The following is a 21,344-nucleotide window of genomic DNA, read 5'->3' on the forward strand; positions in this document are numbered from 1 at the left end:
CTTTATCTCATTTAAAAATTTAATGTATTATGCATGGGTGTCTTTTAATACAAGGCACTGAAAATTCTTTCTGGAAGCAGGTGGGGTCATAATAAATATTCTACAAATACACGAGTGAGTTTGTACCATTATGCTGGGTTGTCTACAGGTTTATAAAGTTTGCACTTAGAAGACTTCCTGTCAGCTATTACCAGAAACCCAGGAAGTGAGCTTTAGGGCTTAAACTGCTTAATGCATCTTCCAGTTAGATCTATTTTTCTATCCCTCTATCAACAGTGATCGCCCAGTAAAGAGTGATTGGCTTTGAAATTTCTAAGCAAGGTCTCTAAGATGTTATACTGCTCTCTCTGGTTTTGTTCCTAGTGATCATTGCACATATAGTAATCACATGATCACATTTAATATTCTGATGGTTTTATTAACAAGTATATAATACATATATTGCATACTGTATATAGTATATGAGGACTGTACAGTACAAATTTATGTTCACAGTTTGACATGACAAAATGTCATTACTGAATTCCCATTGGACTACAGAGTAGAAACAGAGAAGGTACATTAAACATTCACATCTTTAGTAAGAAAGATTACCAAAATGTTTCAGTATTTGCAAGTATACTAATGCATGCTAAAAACCTTTACCCATTCAGTCTTATTAGCTTATAAAATATATTACACTTTATTAAAAATTTCTGCATAGTTTATACAAGTATTAAAGTACTGTAAATGTAATAATCCTGCTACACTTGCAGGTATGGTTTAAGAGATGCTAAGCAGAAAGATTATTTTGACCCTCTAACACTAAGTACATAACAGCAAAAAAAAAAAAGTGCTAGTTATTTGTAAAACATATTGTTGTAGCCCTCATTTAATGCATGTAAGATTGCTTTGTAAATGTATTATTTCTTAAGTGAATTTGCAATCATTTAGGAATTGTTAACCTTGACCAAGAAGAGAATAAAGACAACTCTCAGCAACTTCATGTATGGCAGGAATTCCTTCAAGACTACTGTATATTTCCAAACCTATCAAGTTACTTTCAAACCACAGCTCTTTGAGATTGTCTTTACAACAATCTAATCAGGAATGATGTGCAGATATACAGTATCAGCAATACAGTCTTTCAAATTCCACATTAGTGCAATACTGATAGTGCAGATGGGTGTTTAATAAAATACACATATATATATCTAGTTCCCCTGTAAATCTGTTTCAAGGCTCTTGAAACTTCTGCGTATTTAGCATCTCCTTAAAAGAACATAGCAACGCTGTTAACACATTCTCCAAACCAAGCAATTTATGTTAATGCCCATTTTTGATGTAGATTCACATTTTAAAACTCTAAAACATGATGGATTCAGATTTAATTGTTCTGACTTCTTCCCCAAAACGACACCTGGGTAATAATCCAAGAAATTCCATAACAAACATACTTTACATGACACTAACTTCATGTTTACAAATCATTCTCACCAATTTAAAATATTGCAATTAAAATCACTGATGATAGTAACAATGGCACATCATTAAAACCACATGTTCAAGGGCATCTTAAGATTATTTCGTATCTGAGGTCTTCCACAATAACAGCTAAAAATGACTAAGAGACTAAATTTTTCAACTATCATAGTAAAATACAAATATATATATATATAAGGAAAATTTGGTAAGGGCCAATTGGTAACTAAAGTATACAGAACAGCATGGGAATAGAGAATGGCTTCTCTGGGTTGCTTTTCTTTCAGAGTTAAAATGGATCTTTGTTAATGAACTTAACATAATGCAAGCAAGCTGAAGAGTAATGCGATAGTTTTTGCAAGGTCTTGCTTGCTCTTTTGAACAAAATTTAAACATGCCATAGCAAACACATTAAATTTCATGAGAACCCATAAAGTTTTCTATTACTTGGACTCAGACTCAAAGCTAACTCGAAGATCAAGTCTACCTTTGCCTTTTTTTTTTTTTTCCCCTCCTTCTATACAGGTTGGAACACACATAAACTGGTTATCTGCATCAAAACAAAGATGTTCCTTGCATTCCTACTGGATTCTTCGGTGTGTTGTGTAAGAACCATTTCAAGAAATGAACACTTTGGCATGACTGTGACTAAGCATTTATGATACACACAATATCTACTTTTCCAAGAGCCATTTATCCCTCAAATTCATGTCATAGTTACAAATAGTCGAGTTAGGATCCACTCTAGTATTCCAAACAAATTTTGCAGTGCTTAAAAAGAAAGAAAATCAAACCCAAGTGCCAAGATAACAAATTGCTTTTCACTTGCAGTTGATTCACATGGCTGGATGAGGGAGATCTTAGGTGTGCAGTCCCTACAACTACCCTTTTTTAGCATAGCCCCATCAAAGTAAGCTCCCCACGCAATTCACAGGCCTCCAGAATCACTCATTCCTGGGTGTTTTAAAAACGATTACACAAATCTATTCCTCCCAGTCAAGTTGTGCTGGATCCTGAGTTGTGGCTGGGATGAATCTGCAGGATTCCATTTTTCTCTCTCCTCCTCCTCCATCCTTTATCAAGGGATGAAGGCACATCTGGTTATGTGCACCCACATGGGACCACTGTTGCCCACTTTCTTCAAATTTAGGACCAATGGCTTTTCTATGCATAAATTATTTTTCCTGGCATTTGGACTATGGTACCTACTCAAAAGCCTGCTTTTGAAAACCTTCCCCAGAATGATGGTGTTATTTATCTTCAACATAAACATGAGTTATTATTTTCACTTTGTTCTTCTGACAGCTCTGACAGTAAACGTTTTAAGAATTTTTGAGCAATATATATGAATTCCTGAACTGTGGATTTCTGTATTTTTCAGAAATCTGTCCCAAAAATAAAGACATGTGCTTCATAACTAGTTATACTGACAAACGGTGTCACTCAGGTCATAAATCGAATTAACCTACTAAAGCATTAGTAGATGCTTATGTATGATATGCATCACAAACACAAATGACAGCCAGTCTGGCACCTTCCATATAGCTCATACCGTATAGCGTATAGAAGAGTTTCTGTAAAGAAGCTATGTGATTAATTCGATATGGGAATAAATTACCACTCAACATTTCCCTGTTTCAAAAAGGCTATAAGCAGGTTGGGTAAAATAAAGACCATCCATACCTTTACCCAAAAGATTTTTACTACTACTGGGTAATTACATTTTTGTGTTACCAATGCTTGGTTATTCATATTAAGGAGACTGTAGGAATGGAGATGGTTGCATGGATAACCCCATAGGTATCTGGCTCTGCAGTATCATTTTGCACAGCTGAGTATGCATAAAGAGCAAAACCCTGGGAATGCAATGCACAGCTAACCCAATGATGAAACCTCACTGAAAACCTGTAGCTGAGGAGGAATGGCCGGCTTCCTCCTTTGTCCCCCTCTGCTGCTTCTCCCCTGCTCAATGCTCCTTTCCTCCTACTCCATGCTGTGTAAGCACAGCATCCACCCAGTCAAGGTGGGTGGACTGATACACACCACCCACCTAAACCAGCAGCTTTGGCTCATCTTCTAAAGGTGGCAAAGACCTCCATATGAACTGTAGGCACAATGGAGGGTAAAATCCTTACTTTAGATGCAGTGATAAATCCGGGTTGACAAGCAAGATTTGTGGAGCACAATGGAAGCGTTGACTGTACTAGCTTGACATCCTGCCGCACGTCTAGTTAACCAGTGTTGGAAAGGGTCCACCATTCTTTTCGCTGTCGAGCACACAATGCGATCACAGGGCACAAAGATACAAGTGTCTCTGGCAAGGACTAGCAGGCTGGATACTGTATTTCTAATACATTTACTTTGACATTCTTTTGAGGAATACATGGAGAAACCGACAACTAATTATGTTAGTTTAGAAGTTCCCTTGTTCTCAGTACATTAAACGTATCTGTAAGAAGGGTTTGCTTAGCATCCCCGGAAAAAAAAAAAAAGTGTTCACATTCTTTAGGTCTGACCCGTGGTAAGGAGAGGGAGGATTAGAGAACATCTACTATTGACCACATGGAAGTTTTGAATGATATAAATTCAGAGATTCAGACCAGCTGAATCAAAATTAAAATGTACATGTAAAAAATGAGTTAGATAATGGGAGGGAGGACAGAGATAGAGCCAGAAGAGTGGGGAGTCGCGTTGAGGCGGGAGACGGAGGCATTCAAACTAGCATGTGGCGTTTCCTATGTAGGGCAAGATGGTCAGAACGGGAGAAGCTGCGGTCACAGTCTGGACACTGGAAAGGTTTGATTCCAGTATGTTTCCGGAAATGTCTTGTGAGTTCATCAGACCGAGCAAACTTCCATGTGCAGCCTTCCCACGTACATTTGTAGGGTTTTTCTCCTGCAAAAGGAAAAAGAACAGAGCTTAATGTTTCTGAAAACAAAAGGATATTAATTAGTAAAGTCAGTAAAGGTAAGGTTTTGGCTCTTAAGGCTCTTGACGAATATTATTTACAAGACAGAGTCATACATTTAGCCCCCAGTAACACAGTTCTTTCATAAACCACTACAGGACAAGCGAGAAAAAAATTAATTCTCTTAATGTTTAACTAGTTCTCTGCCAAAAAAGGGGGAAGGGACTTTAAGAGTTCTTAACGTGTGTCGTTGTTAGCTGCTGTGAGTTGGCCTCTGACTCATGGCAACCCCATAAAGAACAGAATTGGGCCGTTGTGATCCATAGTTTTTGCTGGCTGGTTTTTTGGAAGTAGATCACCACGCCTTTCTTCCTAGCCTGACTTTGTCTGGAAGCTCCACTGAGACCTGTTCAGCATCATAGCGACACACAAGTCTCCAATGACACATGGGTGGTGGCTGCACTAGAGGTACACTGGCCAGGAATCAAACCCAGGTCTCCCACATGGAAGGCAAGAATTCTACCACTAAACCACCACTGCTCTTAAAGTATATGTCTTAGTTATCTAGTGCTGCTATAACAGAAATACCACAAGTGGTTGGCTTTAGCAAACAGAAATTCATTCTCTAACAGTTTAGGAGGCTGGAAGTCCAAATTCAGGGCACCAGCTCTAGGGGAAGGCTTTCTCTGTCAGCTCTGGGTGAAGGTCCTTGTCTTTTAACATCTGTGGGCCTGGCACCCCTTGGAGATCTCCACGTGTCTTGGCATCAATCTTCCCCTGGGTCTAGGAGATTCTCAGCGCAGGGACCCTGGGTCCAAAGGACGTGCTCTGCTCCTGGCTCTTCTTTCTTTGTGGGACTGGGTCCCCATTTCTGCTTGCTTCTCTCTCCTTTTATCTCTTGTAAGATAAAAGGTGTGACTCAAGGGCATGGCTTGAATATCGGTGGTAAGGGTGGTGACTGGGGTAAGAGTGCTGACTTGAGTCACACCCTCTAGTAAGGTGGTGACTCAAGATACAGCCAACCTAATCCTGCCCCATTAACATAACAACAACTTACTCTCAAATGGGACCAAAGCCACTGGCACTGAGGCTGGGATTTACAACACATCACAAAATGGAAGATAATTATATCAGATCACAAAATGGAGGTCAACCACACACTACTGGGAATCATGGCCTCGCCAAGCTGACACATATTTTGAGGAGACACAATTCAACCCATGGATAATATTCCATCCTTTGGTCCCCAAAAATTCACCTCCTTGACACATGTAAAACATTCACCCCATTACATCATCCCAAAAGTCTTAAATTGACTTCAAGTCCAAAATCTCATCTGCAAAATTCCTCTTCATCTATGAACTTGTGAAATCTAGAACACAAGTTATCTGCTTCCAAAGTACAATGGTAGAACAAACACAAGGTAGACATTTCCATTACAAATGGAAAGACGGGATAATAGGCACCAAAGAACTCCAAAACCCAGCAGAACACATTACATTAGCTAGACCATCTATCTGGTCAACGGCCCTACCCTCCAGACTCTGGGTGTTGTCTACGTTCTCTGAATTCTGGGTGGAGACCCCTCGGCCCTGGGCTTCAGCTCCGCCTTCCATGCCAACTGGGATGGCAACTTTGTTCCCTTGGCTTTGGACAGCCCCATTCTCCTAGTTCATCTGAGTGGTGACACCACCCCCTGGGACCCTGGCAGGTCCTGTTCCTTTGCCCCTTGGGCATGGCAGCCCTGCTCCCTCAGCTTTGGGCAGCGGCTCCAGCCTCATCTCCCTAGCACTTGTGAATGGCAGCCCCACACTCTGGAACTGAGTTGGTGAAGATCTGACTCTTTGAAACCTAGGAGGCCATGGCTCCACCCTCTGAAACCTGGGCAGCTCTGCTTCCCGTGCTTCTTCAAACAGTTCTGCTGATCTCTAAACTTCTCCAGGGATGGCCCTTTTCTTTTTTTGGAGGACAACAGATGTAGCTCTCTTGGCCTGTTTCCTGACCACAGAATTCCAAGAGGCAGAAAGCATCCCCTCCTTCTATTCCTTCTCTGTTCCCTTCAGTCTCACAGGCTTAATTTCTTTAATAAAAGATTGTGTAGCCAAGTCCTTGGTGAAAATTCTGGGATATGTGTCCTTATTTCATACAACAGAATTTTCCAAATCTTCAAGTTTTGTTTTCATTTTGCACCATTCATTTTTAAGTCCATCTCTTTCCTCTCATTTTACTATAAGCAACAAGTAGAAATCTCATCCGCCAGATATTCAAGCTCACCACAAATTCTACCTTCTACCAAACATTTGAACATAATTCAGACAAGTTCTTTGCCACTGCATAAAAAAGCATCACCTTTCCTCCATTGTCCAATCACATGTTCCTCATTTTCTTTTAAAGCCTTACCAGAAGCACACTTAACGTCCACTTTTCTAGCAACATTCTGTTTCTGGCGTCTTATGTATTCTCTAAGACGATAGAGACTTTCTCTATAGCTCTCCTCACTTCCTTTTTGAGCCCTCATCAGAATTACCTTTGACATCCATAATTCTACCAACAGTCTCTTCAAGGCAATCTAGGATTTTATTATTAGGCACCTTAAAACTCTTGCAGCCTCTACCCATTACCCAATTTCAAAACAGCTTACACATTTTAGGTGTCTGTTGGAGCAGTGGCACCCCACTCCAAGTACCAAATTCTGTCTTAGTTACCTAGTGCTGCAATAACAGAAATATCACAACTGGATTCCTTTAACACACCGAAATTTATTTTCACACAGTTTAGAAGGCTAGAAGTCAGAATTCAGGGTGCCAGCTTTAGGGAAAGACTTTGTCGCTCTGTCGGCTCTAGGGGAAAGTCCTTGTCTCCTTCCAACATCTGTGGGCCCAATGTCCCTTGGAGAACTCCATGTATCTTGGCATCATTCTTCCCCTGGGTCTAGGAGGTTCTCAGCACAGGGACCCCAGGTCCAAAGGATGTGCTCCGCTCCTGGTTCTTCTTTCTTTGTGGGTACTGAGGTCTCTATCTCTGCTTGCTTCTCTCTCCTTTTATCTCTTGTAAGATAAAAGGTGTGATTCAAGTAAGGGCGTGGCTTTAATAAGGGAGGTAAGGGTGGTGACTAGGGTTAAGAGTGGTGACTCAAGAAACATCTCACCCTAATCCTGCCTCATTAACATAATGGGCAATTCACTCCCAAATGAGATCATAAATGCAGGTGTAGAGGCCAGGTTTTACAACACATTACAAAATGGAGAATAATTACATCAGATCACAAAATGGAGGACAACCACACACTACTGGGAATCATGGCCTACCCAAGTTGACACGTATCTTGGGGGACACAAATCAATCCATAACAGCATACAAGTCTGAAATCCATGCTGAGAAGCTACCAAACTAATTTCGGTTTTGACTTCTACTAACAGGATGAATAACTTAATAAACACCTGACGAGCTGTATTTGTGTATTCTCAAGTCTTAAACTTACTTGGAAACTTAATCATATGGAGTGCTATCCATTTAATGAGAAGTCCAAATCAAAAGTTTGTGGTATATTATTGTTCTTTTCAATAATTTTCTAAAAATATGAAGTCTCTATCAACTGTCAGGAATTTGAGCATCTTAATTTGTTGCTTAGTCAATCACTCAACCGAAAACCAAACCAGTTGCCACTGAGTTGATTCTGACTCATGATGACCCCATGTGTTTCAGAACAGAACTGCCACCATAGGGTTTTTAATGGCTGTGACCTTTCAGGAGTAGACAAAACAATTACTCCTAAATATAACGCTTTAACTCAGAAGTACTGAAAATATAGTAATTCCTCCCCTTTCTAAAACCTGATCCTGTGGGATAATTTGCTGATGAGGAACAAAAGACTCCTATGGGAAGATGACAAGGAGAGTTAGTATGAAGAGTCTCACAAATAAAAAGCATACTAAAGAAAAAGTATGTTAATGGCAATTTTACACGTTTAAGTTAGTAATAATAGGTAATGGATATCACAAATTCATTCCCATTTACCTCCCTGGATCTCTAGAAATCTTGCAGGATTGCCACTTCTTGGCATTTCAGTGGGATACTCAGAATTTGTGTTATCTCCTTTACTGCACAGAATATAAATGCTAAGAGGCATTTTTCCTATATCTGAATTACCATATAAAAATTCAATGTCTTTTTAATCTTAGGCTGGGAGTTGATAACACCCACCTATCAGGTCCCATTAGTGCCCCAAGGATACTTTTATCAATCTATGTGGCACTGATGATTGGGAGCCCCTGGGTTACGCAAACGGTTAAACCCTCAACTACTAGCTGAGAGGTTGGCGGTTCAAACCCACCCAAAGACACCTCGAAAGACAGGCCTGGCCATCTGCTTCCAAAAGGTGACAACCTTGAAAACCCTATGGAGCAGTTCTACTCTGCACATTTGGGATCTCCATGAGTCAAAAACTTAATGGCAACTAACAATAAATGTGGCATTGATACTGGGTGTTTCTCTAAACATAGGGTTATAACCCTCAGCTGTCTCTGTGACAGTATTAAGCCAAGGTAGTACCCTAACAGGAACCCTTGGTCTCAGCACCTTTTGACACTGCCTTTCCCTCCTCATCCTCTGCCTCCTCCCCAGGATTCACTAAAAAACTTCACTTCCACACTGTTAGCCACTTTTCTTCTCTTTTCTCTCCCCAACCCTAGACTCCGCTTTTAGTAAACATTCCTAATAAGAATGACTCACAACACTCAGAAAAACAACCCACATTCTGGGTTAAGGAAAACGTACACTGAGGTAAACTGCCTTTATACTAGCATTTCACTTCAAGGAGTTTGAGGTTAGATAGGACTCACTATAAACATTAATCACTACTACTGTTCACCATTAACCAGGTGTTTAAAATATTTTGGTACAATTTTCTTAGACGTTTTGCTACCAAAATGTTTAGGAGTACTTTGAACAATTTCACCTTTTCTTCATCTATAAAATGATCTTTATATGATCTGGCTGCACACACTCTATATTCAATACCAGGCAAGATAAAAAACACCCTAGGAATTATAAATATGGCAGGCAATAGCATAGAAATTCCCCAATTTTATAAGACAGTAATTAGCCAAATTTCTTCACTTTTCTTTCCTTTATTAAGTCTTCTACTTGAATTCTGAGCTCCTGAGTAATGCAAACAGCTAAGGGCTCAGCTACTAACCAAAAGGTTGGTGATTTGAATCTACCCAGAGGCACCTCTGAAGAAAGGCCTGGCAATCTGCTTCCAAAAAATCAGCCTTTGAAAGCCCTATGGAGCATAGCTCTACCCTGACACACACACAGGATCACCATGAGTCAGAATCGACTTGACGGCACTTTTGATTTGAATTCCATTTCTATTAAACGGCTGCATTTATGTGCTCTGCATAAAGAACTTTTCTTTGCTATCCTGAATCAAACCATGAATGTTTGTTAAATGACAGCCCATACGAAGACTAGACCCTTGATGACACAGGCCCACAGCTGTGAGCACTTTTCTCTTTGTCCCTGGTGAGACTCCAGCCCTTTCTCTCTTACTACAGACAGGACATAACTACAAGTGATTGTGAGACCCTGTTATGTGCAGAACCTTGGATCTGTTCTCATTTGTTAAAAGAGCAAGTCATCATCAAAACCTTCATTCTTCACACCTGATACCAAAAAAAAACAAAACTAAACTGGTTGCCGTCAAGTTGATTCCAACTCATAGTGACCCTATAGGACACAGCAGAACTGCCCTATAGGGTTTCCAAGAAGCGGTTGGTGGATTCAAACTGCCGACCTTTTGGTTAGCAGCTGTAGCACTTAACCACTATGCTACCACAGTTTGATGATAGAGACAGCTATAGACAACTAAAGCAGCTTTCAAGATGCCTGAAAAGTTTTGCTTACAATAACCTCTAAAGCTAGGACTGTTGTCTTTAACACTCCCCTCCCACACTCTTCAAAAGAAAGGGGAAGAGAGTGTTGCATCTCTAATACCTGTATGTGTTCGTCTGTGTGCTTTCAAGTGAGAGCTCTTAGTGTACACTTTGTTGCATCCGTCGTAATCGCATCTGTGTATCCGCCGCTTCCTCTGGGTGTCTGGAGACTCCACAGGTAAAGGTCTTTTCCCCGGCTGTACTATGACCGAAGGGTGATTCCTACAAAAGTCAAGGTTAAATGTAAAATGTTGAGTAAAAGGCTCTTCCTTTTCCTCAGTCGACTAAAAGCATTAACAACACTGGGCGAAACAAACAAACAAACAAAACCCAACAAAATAAAAAGAAATTAGCGGATCAACCCGAGAAGCACTGCTATATTCATTCAACAAACATTTATTGAGCACCTACCATGAGCCAGGCACCGTGCTTGGCACCGGGACACAAAGATGAATAAAAACAGGGTTCCTGCCCTCGAGGAGCTCACACTCTAGGGGAGACAGACATGTAGATAAGTAACGACAGTAAGAAGGGTTAGGTGCTAAGCTAGAGGGAGGAGGCACAAAGGTCTAGGAGAGCCTCTTTCCCTCAATAAAAACTTGCCTCTGTATAGAATTTTGTGGTACTAGGCCCTGGTGGCACAGTGGTTAAGAGATTGGCTGTGAATCAAGAAGGTTGGCAGTTCAAATCCACCAGCTGCTCCTTGGAAACCCTATCGGGCAGTTCTACTCTGTCCTATAGGGTTGCTATGAGTCGAAATCGATTTGACGGCAATTGGGGTTTTTATTTCAGGCAGTGCTGAACAGTAACACTATATGACGTTTTCCCACAGGCTGGCCTGATTTTCATTTAGTGTTCTTTAGGGAAAAAATGTAAAAGGTCAAATTCCTAAGGCTCAGGCAACCTATCTACATTTGATCCTTTACGTAACTCTGACATTTAGTTAGTCTCTTAAGAAAGAACGGCAATTCACATTTAATGTTCAAATGTTGGCTCTTCCAAGAAGAAAAGTTGACACTGCTGGCTTCACAAACTCGAACCTTTGTTGTGACTATTATTCCTGAGAATGGGGAGAACTGGGCGAGGGAGCCCCTTACTCATGACAATGGCTCCAAAGCACAGCACCAGCTGCCTTGGGACACCTGGCATTCTGCCTCTTCTGGTTACTCACACAGACTCATATTCCTGCGTCTGCACTCCTTTTAGGGTGGGCATGAAATCGGATCGTGTTGAACGTCATTGCTGTGAACGTTCTCTCTTTCAGAAAAGAAGGTGGAGGGAAGGAAAGGCAGATGAGGGAAAGAATATAAAGTTTTCTCAAGCTTCCCCAGCTGATTAATTAAGCAATTAAAAGGGTCTAATCTGTTCACTTGCTTTCCTTATGATTAATTACTTGATACATTACAAGCTTATGTCGTTGGCCTCCAAAGGTAATGAAAGATTTCTTTTTCTTTTAAATTTGAATTTGCGGCACATGGTTGCAATAATCATATGAGTGTTTTGTACAAGTGTGTATGGGGAGAAAAAAGGCTGGTAAAAAGGAAAAAGGAGTCTGATGAGGGTAAACACCCATGTTTATGAGGTACAAAAAGAAAAACAAAATTTAGCCATAAAAATCAAAAGGGAGTCCTTGAAATGAGACTTGTTTTTGGTCCTGGAAAACATTTGGATACAACTCGCTTATCAACAGTACTTACACTTTTTCAGGCATGCTAATAAGAGACTAAGAAAACAATAGGAGGTGCCTTTATTTTAAGGGAGCTTACCTATTTCTCACATTTTTGTTATTAGCAATGAAAACTGTCAATTTTGAGTATCACTTCACCTCCCTACCCTGAATAAAACAGCCAAGTTTAGAAACATGGAAAAGTGAATGTGAAAGAGTGAGAAAAAAAGAACAAGGACTTCCATTATACATAAATTTAGACAAATACCTGAGAAAATAGAGAAGTCAGAGGTTTATGGCAGATAGTTTTTGTAAAGCTGAATTATTAATTTAAAATCCTTTAATAAAAATAAAAACATAACTGGTTTATCTTAACCCTTCAACTTTAATCCTATTTAATGAAGATGGTTTGTCTTCATTAAGAGCAGAACTTCAGGAAATCAAATGCTAGGGAAAAAAACTTCATGGTTAAATAATCTGCTATTCCTTTGGGACACAGGGGCAGGGGGAGGGTATCCCAGCTGATTTTAGAAGTCGCTCCCAATTATCAGGTTTTATGGGTTGGGAATCTGTCGAGTAGTTTCTGAGCTGTAATTACAATTGCTTTTTCCAGTCGCACCTTCTGTTATATAAAGATACGCTGAAAGGCTGTGTACTCCAACTTTAAACCCCAGCTTTGTCACTGATAGCCCCTGTGGCCCTGGGCAAGGTACTTGGCCCTTCTATACCTCGGTTTCCTCTCTGTAAAATGGGGATGATGATAATATCATCTCAGAAGATTGTTGTAATGTACGTAAAACACTTAGAACAATACCTGTCCCAGGGTGAAACTTTTAAATGGTAGCTGTTAATACTTCAAGGTTCAGAAATTCCTTACTCATTTGGAGACTTAGCACACTACAGCTGTTTAATTTTAATGAGTTTTTACCATGTCCCAAAACCGGATCAGGAGATCTCTACTCAAGCTAATGTCTGTCTCAAAATGTAGCAAGAGTCTGAGACTGGTTAGCAGCCCCATCTCCAAAGAGCCTGACGTTGGTACAGGCTGAGGCTGGAGATGAGGGTCTTAGGCTCTACCCTTTTTGGTCTCTTTACTCCTCATTTTTAGAGACGTTGTTTGGGATCATTATAACCAATAAATGAGAATAGCTTTAAAAAATCAAATACCTGGTAATTGTTTTGGGCTAAGCTGACCCCTCTTAAATTTGCTACAAGTCACATACACAACTAAATGGGGAAACCTTGTCCTCAAGTTTTTTGTTCTAAATACTTTCACATATGTAAATACATAACAAAAGGAAGCTGATATGTTTGAGTGCCCTTAAAAATAATTCTAAAGCTGCAACTCTGTGATTGAACAAATGGATTTCAAAGTCATATTTTAGAGTCTGCCTCTTGAAAGAAGGGTTTTCTAAGGCAAATATTATTGAGCTGCCTCATCAAAATGGTACTAGGCGTTTGGTTTCAAGTGATTCTTTCCTGGCTAGCTGGTTTCCTATGTGGGCTGCTACTGGGTACCCTCCAAGACATTACTTAATCACATCTGTGAGAAAATTACTTAAAGAGTAGACTTCCCAGTTGTGGCTAATCTGTAGAATTTTTTGAGGAGCAAAATGCATTCTTATGTCAGCATTAAAATAAGCATATTACTCATGAATCATAAAAACCATTGGGCTTGAGATCATCAAAAGGACATATTTCAGTAAAACTGGAAAAAGTATTTCCTTTTCAGCAGCATACAGAGCAGTGTATTGCCTTCAAATACTCCTCTTCTGTCTTGTTTCACATTGTAATTCATAATAACGTAGACTTCAAAATAACCCTTTTTCAGCCAGTGGGTTCCTATGTGGGCAGTTGGCTATATTTAGTTTTATAGCAGCTTATCCATCACCTGTGCAAGAACAACCACAAGTGCATGCTAGGTTGCTAGTTACTTTCCCAAAGAAAAGACACCCCTCATCATAAAAAGAGAATTCAGGCTATAGAGCTTGTACATTTTGTCCAGTTGTTCTATTTTTCCTTTCACCCAAGCGAGTACATGAACACAGATGCAATCAGTTAAACGTAGACAGGATGGCGGGAGGAGCACTCTTCTAAAGGCAGGAAATCAAGCCCAGGTCCCTTGTTGTTGCTAACAGTGTGATTAAACAAACAAAAAAACCAACCAGTTGCCATCGAGTTGATTCTGACTCATGATGACCCCATGGGTTTCAGAGTAGAACTGCATTCCATAGGGTTTTCAATGGCCGCGATCTTTCGGAAGTAGATCACCAAGGCCTTTCTTCCGAGGTGTCTCTGGGTGGATTCGAACCACCAACCTTTCAGTTCATAGCCCAGCGCTTAGCCATTTGTGCTACCTAGGGACTTCTAACAGTGTGATTACAGGTGAGTTATTTCATGTCTTGGCTCATCGGTTCTCCATTTCTTCTGACTCCCACATGCTGGTTATAGGGGAATAAAATGAAATAATTCCTTTGAAAACACTTGGAAGTTTCTTTTTTTTCTTCCTGAGGGGAGGGGGTACTACATAATTGCAAAGGGTAATAATGTATAATTGCATCAGAGACTTTCTCCCTATCAGCTAACTTGGCTGGCTGAAAAGATTTATTCTCTGTTCTTCATCTACCAGGAAGTATATACAGACAACTGTTATGGGCTGAATTGTGTCCCCCACAAATATGTCTTGTAAATCCTAACTTCTATGCCTGTGGTTATAATCCCATTTGGGAATGGGCTGTCTTCGTTATGTTAATGAGGCAGGATTAGTGCAGGATGTGTCTTGAGTCAATCTCTTTTGAGATATAAAAGAGATTAAATAGGCAAGAGAGGAAGCCGAGATGGGGGAAGAGGGATGCCAAGCCACATGAAGATCACCCAGGAGCAGAAACTCAAAGAGACAAAGACCTTTCTCTACAGCTAACAGAGAGAAAGCCTTCCCCTAGAGCTGGCACCCTGAATTCGGACTTCTGGCCTCCTAAACTGTGAGAGAATAAATTAGTTTGTTAAAGCCACCCACTTGTGTATTTCAGTTATAGCAGCCGTAGATAACTAAGACAACAACCAAAAAAAACTGACTCTGATTTGGTGCAATAGACAATTAATACATGAGCTACTATCCAGCACCTACATGAGTTGAACACGGATACATCTAGAACATATCTGAAGTCAACAGAAAACAGCTGCTCTAAAACTTGAGAATTCATGTTCGGTTAATGGTGTAAGGGAGAGGGGTGGTGAAGACACTGTAGAAAAGTGGGCAGATCATTTACTCGATTTGGAGAAAAGGTGATGTGGGAGGAAGATGACAGAAGGGACCCTGTGGAGATAATAGTTGTTGCCTTTGTACCAGGAAGCTAGCTACTGAACCCAATGTTGAAAGCACCATAACACAAGACAATTACAACAATAATAAAAAATAATTACAACCAATATGAAAAAAAAGAGGAAAATGAGGTAGCAAGATAAAGTAACTTGCAAAAGGTTACACATATGGTGGACAGGAGAGATGGGATCCAAGATGTCAGCTACTACACACAGCCTCCAATGCAATCACTGGTAAGTTAAGAATATCTACAGTGGTGAATCCATTAAGGATGCTATTTAATCTGTGTGTATCACCTACAACAACTACCACTCAGTGCTCAGATGCTGACCCATGCACCACAACCTTCCAATTGGAGGGCAGTTCTAAAGGTGACTGAACAGTCTACAGGCAGATAGGATTAAAAACACCAGAGAATAAAGAGTTCTTTCAACACTTAGCCATCCTGAAATATACAGACAACTTTCCGTTTCTGTTTTGGAGGTCTCTCTTCGCCTTGTGGTCAGCCTGAAGACTTTGATTAAAGACGTACCCCATAATAGAAACAGTATACTCTATTAGAAGTGACAATTAGGAAGACAATGTGTGTCTACCACATGAAAAGTTTTCATGATTCAACCTAGAACACCAAATTCACTCACGTCAGAATTACAATTATGTGAAAATTATGTAGACAGCCTGAAAGGATGAGGAAACAAAACAAAATAAAAATGATTTCTGCAATAAGGTGGCAAAATCATGAGTGATTATTTGATTGAAGACTTGACATAACTGTGTAACAGAGAGCATGCTGTTTTTGGAGATTCTCACGTCTTGACCAGTCAGCATGGGGCCACTGTCCAGTGGCTGCCACATACTATAACATGCTCCTGGCAAACCACACCCCATCATGCATTTGAAGCTTGTGCTTCCATTCCAGGATCCGAGATGTACACTGCTACGCAAATGCCAGGTAGACCTAAATATACTTACTCTTGCAACAATGCTTGCGGGGGGGACACTGAGTTCATTAAAGGGGGTGACATTTCTTCAGGATAATAATCTGTCCTCTGTGGTTCAATCCCAGGTTCTATTTTAATTTTTTTCTGTAATATAGGCTTCTCATATGATTCAATTACAGGTACTAAAAAATAAAAATGAAAAAGTACAATTTACCAATTTCAGTTTTAAAAGCTTACTGCACAGCTCTTATCAATAACACTGATGTGTATTTATCTGCCTTTGGCAAAGGTTACAGGGGAAACAGAATCTGTGAGGAAATCTATTTTCTCGTGACTCTTATTTTGCCAGCATATATAAGGGTTGGACGCCAGCCCTTAAATGGTCCTTCTCTATGATTTCTGGTTATGTTCTTTCAACCTCATTGTCAGGTGACCAGCCAGTAAACAAGGCTGTTAAAAGTCATTAGCTACCACCATGATCAAAAGGTATTTATTAAATGCCTTTTTTGCACCTAGAATCATGTTGGCGTTCAATAAAGCAATTTATAAAGTTAAGACTCTTACTAACCCAAACTTGACAATCATATACTGAAAATAATCATCTGACAGTATCACACCGTGAGCCTAATTCTTGGGAGCTCTTAAAAAGGCAATGTCTTAGGCCGAGTCTAAGGGGAATATTTCCTTTTAGGAGTTCAACAGCTCTTTGCTCCCTCCCCAGATTGTCTGGTGAGCACCCAACGGGCGCGCAAAGCAGAGTGAGTGGCAGAGGGAGTCAGCAGTGGTATTTACCTTGCATGCTGCTATTTGAATTGTCCATCTCCTCCGACAAGGAGACCATGAGCGGCTGCTGGAGGTGGCTCGTGTACATAAACGGGACAGGCTGCACCACGACGGGCTGGATGACAGGCAGTATTCCTGGGCTTCGGATTCCGTGCCGGGAGAGCGCAGCAGCCATCACGGGAGGCATGGACAGCGGCACACTGAAGGGCTGCACTCCGGCTGGAGGGGGCGAGTATTTTTTCATCGGTGGGCTTGAAGAAGGCACACTCAACCCTGGTGAGGTTCTCCGATGTGATGACTGGAATTTCAGGGAGGAAGGAGAATGCCCAGCCGAAGGTGGTGAACTCCGCTTGTTCACGGTGAGGTCCACTGGCTCCATCTGTATTCCATGTGATAGGCCTTCTGAGGTCTGAAAGAACTTATCAGGTAAAGGTGTGGAGTAAATGACTCCATACTTGTTGGGCTTCATGGGCTCCATGTAATTAGAGGGGTAGGACTATTGGAAAAGAAAAAAAGAAAGGTGTCAACAGATGAAGTAGGTACATGTGCTTGAAACACAAATTAAGGTGAAAATATGCAACAAGTCACTTTCAGTCAGGTGAGCTTTAAAACTCGATTTAGATTTAGATATATATTTAGCCCTAAAAAATGCTGCAAGAGAGCTGGTCTAATAAACATTAGAACTGAGGTCAATGTATGGAGTCTCTGAGTGGTGCGAACGATTAACACACTTGGCTGCTAACCAGAAGGTTGGTGGTTTCAGTCCACCAAGAGGTGCCTTGGAAGAAAGTCCTGGTGATCTACTTATGACAAATCAGCTATTGAAAACCCTGTGGAGCACATTTCTACTCTGACACACACAGAGTCACCATGAGTCAGAGCTGACTCCATGGCAACTGATAAAGGTCAGTGTGGTTACTGTATCACACTGAAAATCTGAAATTTAATTCTATGATAGTCCCTATCTGTCATGGATTGAATTGTGTCCCCCAAAAATGTCTGTCAACTTGGCTGGGTCATGATTCCCAGTACTGTATGATTGTGTACCATCCCGTAGTCTGATGTAATTTCTTTATGTGTTGCAAACTTAGTCACTATGATGTAATAAGATGGATTAGCAGCAGTTATACTGATAAGGTCTACAAGATTAGACAGTGTCTTAAGCCAATCTCTTTTGAGATATAAAAGAGAGAAGTGAGCAGAGACACATGGGAACCTCATACCACCAAGAAAGCAGTGCCAGGAGCAGAGCGCATCCTTTAGACCTGAGGTTCCTGCACAGAGAAGCTCCCAGATCAAGGGAAGATTGATGACACAGACCTTCCTCCAGAGCTGACAGAGAAAGCGTTCCCCTGGGGCTGACGCCCTGAATTCGGACTTGTAGCCTACTGGACTGTGAGAGAATAAACTTCTCTTTGTTAAAGCCATCCACTTTTGGTATCTCTGTTACAGCAGCACTAGATGACTAAGACACCATCTCAACATTAAGTCTGAGGCTGATACCTGGAAAAATTTTAAAACAGACTATAAAACAGAAAGCTTATGAGTCTTTAAAGACTATGGTTTCATAAGGAGTAAGTGATGGGGTTCACCAGGAACCGGCCAAGCCAAACTAACCTCTTTGCTTCTCTGATGGGGTTTGATTGGCAGGAAATAGGCTTCAGCTTTAGTGTCTTTAACCTCAGGACATTTACCTTTCCCATGATATACTTGTATATACTATGAAGAAAGGGGGCTGGCATGATAGTACCTTTGGACAGGCTTCAGCTGCTAAATAATCACATGCAGAGGGTGACTAGCAGTCCTGTTTGCCCAGAACTTTCCTGGTTTCCCACATTCTGGAAAACTCCTCAGTCCTGGGCAAACCAGACTGGTCAGCTTCCTCCCAAATCTAAGATCTCTTTCACAACTGACCTAAGTGATCTTCAAATGCCTTTTTCTCTTACAATATTAGGAAGATCTAGCTCTTATCTACCAGCCTTAAATACAAATCAACCACAGTAATTTCACACAGGCACCCAATCTGTGGCTACTGTCCTTTGGCCATGGTATTCACTAACTATTTAAAAAAAATTTTTTTTAAAAAAAACGAAATCTTTGTTTTTGAAAAAATTAAACAACATGAGCTATTTTCTTTATATATATTTAGGAAAACTGAAATTTTTGGTGTTAACATGTCAAGTCCACCTTCAGAAAATCACTCATACTTGAATGTTTTAAAGTGATAAATGACATATTGTTTCTCCCTTCCAACTCTAAAATCCTGTGCTTTTATGATTTTGAGAAAATACTAATTCAGGATGCAATTGAGAAAAATCACCAATGGTGCCTTATAGTTAAACAGCCAAAATGCACAATTAACTCATCTAATGCCCTTCCCACCTAATAGCCACTACCATTAAGTTATAAATAATTGTGGAGCTGTTGTTGTTAGTTGCTATTGAGTCAATGCCGACCCCATGTGTGCAAAGCAGAACTGCACTCTGTGAGGTTTTCAAGGCTGTGATCTTTCGGAAGCAGACTGCCAGGACTTACTTCCAAGGTGCCTCTGGGTGGACTCAACCATCCAACCTTTCTGTCAGCAGCCAAGTGTGTTAAGAGTTTGCACCATCCAGGGACTACTAACATATTTACTTATGTATTTGTGTAAAGTATGCACAATGAGGGTTTACGAAACTAAGTAAATATGGGGTGGGGGGAGATTTTCCTAGTTCTATAAAGTTTAACCTGCTTTATAAAATTCTGGTTTTTATAGGAAAAACCTTCTGGAAATAGGAGGCAGCATTCACTGTTTACACTCATCAAAATGTACTTTTCTCTTTTATTTTCAGCCTTTTCCTCAAGGACCTCCCCATGACCTAGTTTTTAATGCAAATAGTTTTTGCCAGGGAAATGGGAAGCAAAATTAGGACACACATTTATTGTCGTCATTGTTGGCTTGTTTTTATCCATATTGTTGTTGTTAGGTGCTGTCAAGTCAGCTCCAACTCATAGCGACCCTATGTACAACAGAAGGAAACACTGCCTGGTCCCGCGCCATCCTCACAAAAGTTGCTATGTTTGAGCCCACTGTTGCAGCCACTGTGACAATCCATCCTGTTGAGGGGCTTCCTCTTTTTCGCTGACCCTCTACTTCATAAGCATGATGTCCTTCTCCAGGGACTGGTCCCGCCTGATAACATGTCCAAAGTACATGAGACAAAGCCTCACCATCCTCGCTTCTAAGGAGTATTCTAGCTGTACTTCTTCCAAGACAAATGTGTTTGTTCTTCTGGCAGTGCATGGTATATTCAGCATTCTTCGTCAACACCATAATTCAAAGGCATCAACTCTTCTTTGGTCTTCCTTATTCACTGTCCAGCTTTTGCATGCATATGAGGCGACTGAAAACACCATGGCTCGGTTCAGGTGCACCTTAGTCCTCAAAGTGATATCTTTGCTTTTTAACACTTTAAAGAGGCCTTTTACAGTAGATCTGCCCAAGCAATGCATCATCTGAGTTCTTGACTGCTGCTTCCATGGGTGTTAATTGTGGATTCAAGTAAAATGAAATCCCTCACAACTTTTATCTTTTCTCCATTTATCATGATGTTGCTTATTGTTTCAGTTGTGAGAATTTTTGTTTTCTTTATGCTGAAGTATAATCCATACTGAAGCTGTGTCTTTGATCTTCATCAGTAAGTGCTTCAAGTCCTCTTTGCTTTCAGAAGCAAACTGTGTCACCTCCATATTACACATTGTTAATGAGTCTTCCTCTAATCCTGATGCCCCATTCTTCTTCATATAGTCTAGCTTCTTGAATTATTTGCTCATAATACAGACTGAATAAGTATGATGAAAAGATACAACCTTTCCTGATTTTAAATCACACAGTACCCCCTTGTTCTGTGTGAACGACTGCCTCTTGGTCTACGTACAGGTTCCTCACGAGCACAAGCAAGTGTTCTGGAATTCCCATTCTTTGCAATATTATTCATAATTTGTTAGGATCCACACAGTCGAATGCCTTTGTAGAGTCAATAGAACACAGGTAAACATCCTTCTGGTGTGCTCTGCTTTCAACCAAGATCCATCTGACATCAGCAATGATATTCCTCATTCCACGTCCTCTTCTGAATTCAGCTTGAATTTCTGCCCGTTTCTTGTTGGTATACTGCTGCAACTGCTTTTGAATGATCTTCAGCAAAATTTTACTTGTGTGTGATATTAATGATACGGTTCAATAATTTCTGCATTCTGCTGGATCACCTTTCTTTGGAATGGGCACAAATATGGATCTCTTCCAGTTGGTTGGCCAGGTAGCTGTCTTCCAAATTTCTTGGCATAG

At 40.5% G+C, this 21,344-nt stretch overlaps 1 protein-coding gene across 3 annotated transcripts in view; it reads right to left on the reverse strand.

Moving 5' to 3' along the window:
• Window positions 1–397: 397 nt before the first annotated feature.
• KLF3 (KLF transcription factor 3) overlaps window positions 398–21,344 on the reverse strand; it is a 42,218-nt gene continuing 21,271 nt past the window's right edge. For 2 of the 3 annotated variants that reach the window (XM_023738958.1, XM_004384676.2), the window contains 4 exons: window positions 17,027–17,513; window positions 16,266–16,416; window positions 10,367–10,527; window positions 398–4,356 (listed from right to left, as the gene is read on the reverse strand). In XM_023738958.1, coding sequence (XP_023594726.1) covers window positions 4,175–4,356; window positions 10,367–10,527; window positions 16,266–16,416; window positions 17,027–17,495 — 963 coding nt within the window. In that variant the 5' untranslated portion in view covers window positions 17,496–17,513 and the 3' untranslated portion in view covers window positions 398–4,174. Of the gene's footprint in view, window positions 4,357–7,359; window positions 7,417–10,366; window positions 10,528–16,265; window positions 16,417–17,026; window positions 17,514–21,344 lie in introns of those variants that run through there. The other variant, XM_023738959.1, reaches the window with a different exon arrangement.

Source organism: Trichechus manatus, unplaced genomic scaffold, assembly GCF_000243295.1.
Source record: "Trichechus manatus latirostris isolate Lorelei unplaced genomic scaffold, TriManLat1.0 scaffold00126, whole genome shotgun sequence".
Taxonomy (NCBI): domain Eukaryota; kingdom Metazoa; phylum Chordata; class Mammalia; order Sirenia; family Trichechidae; genus Trichechus; species Trichechus manatus.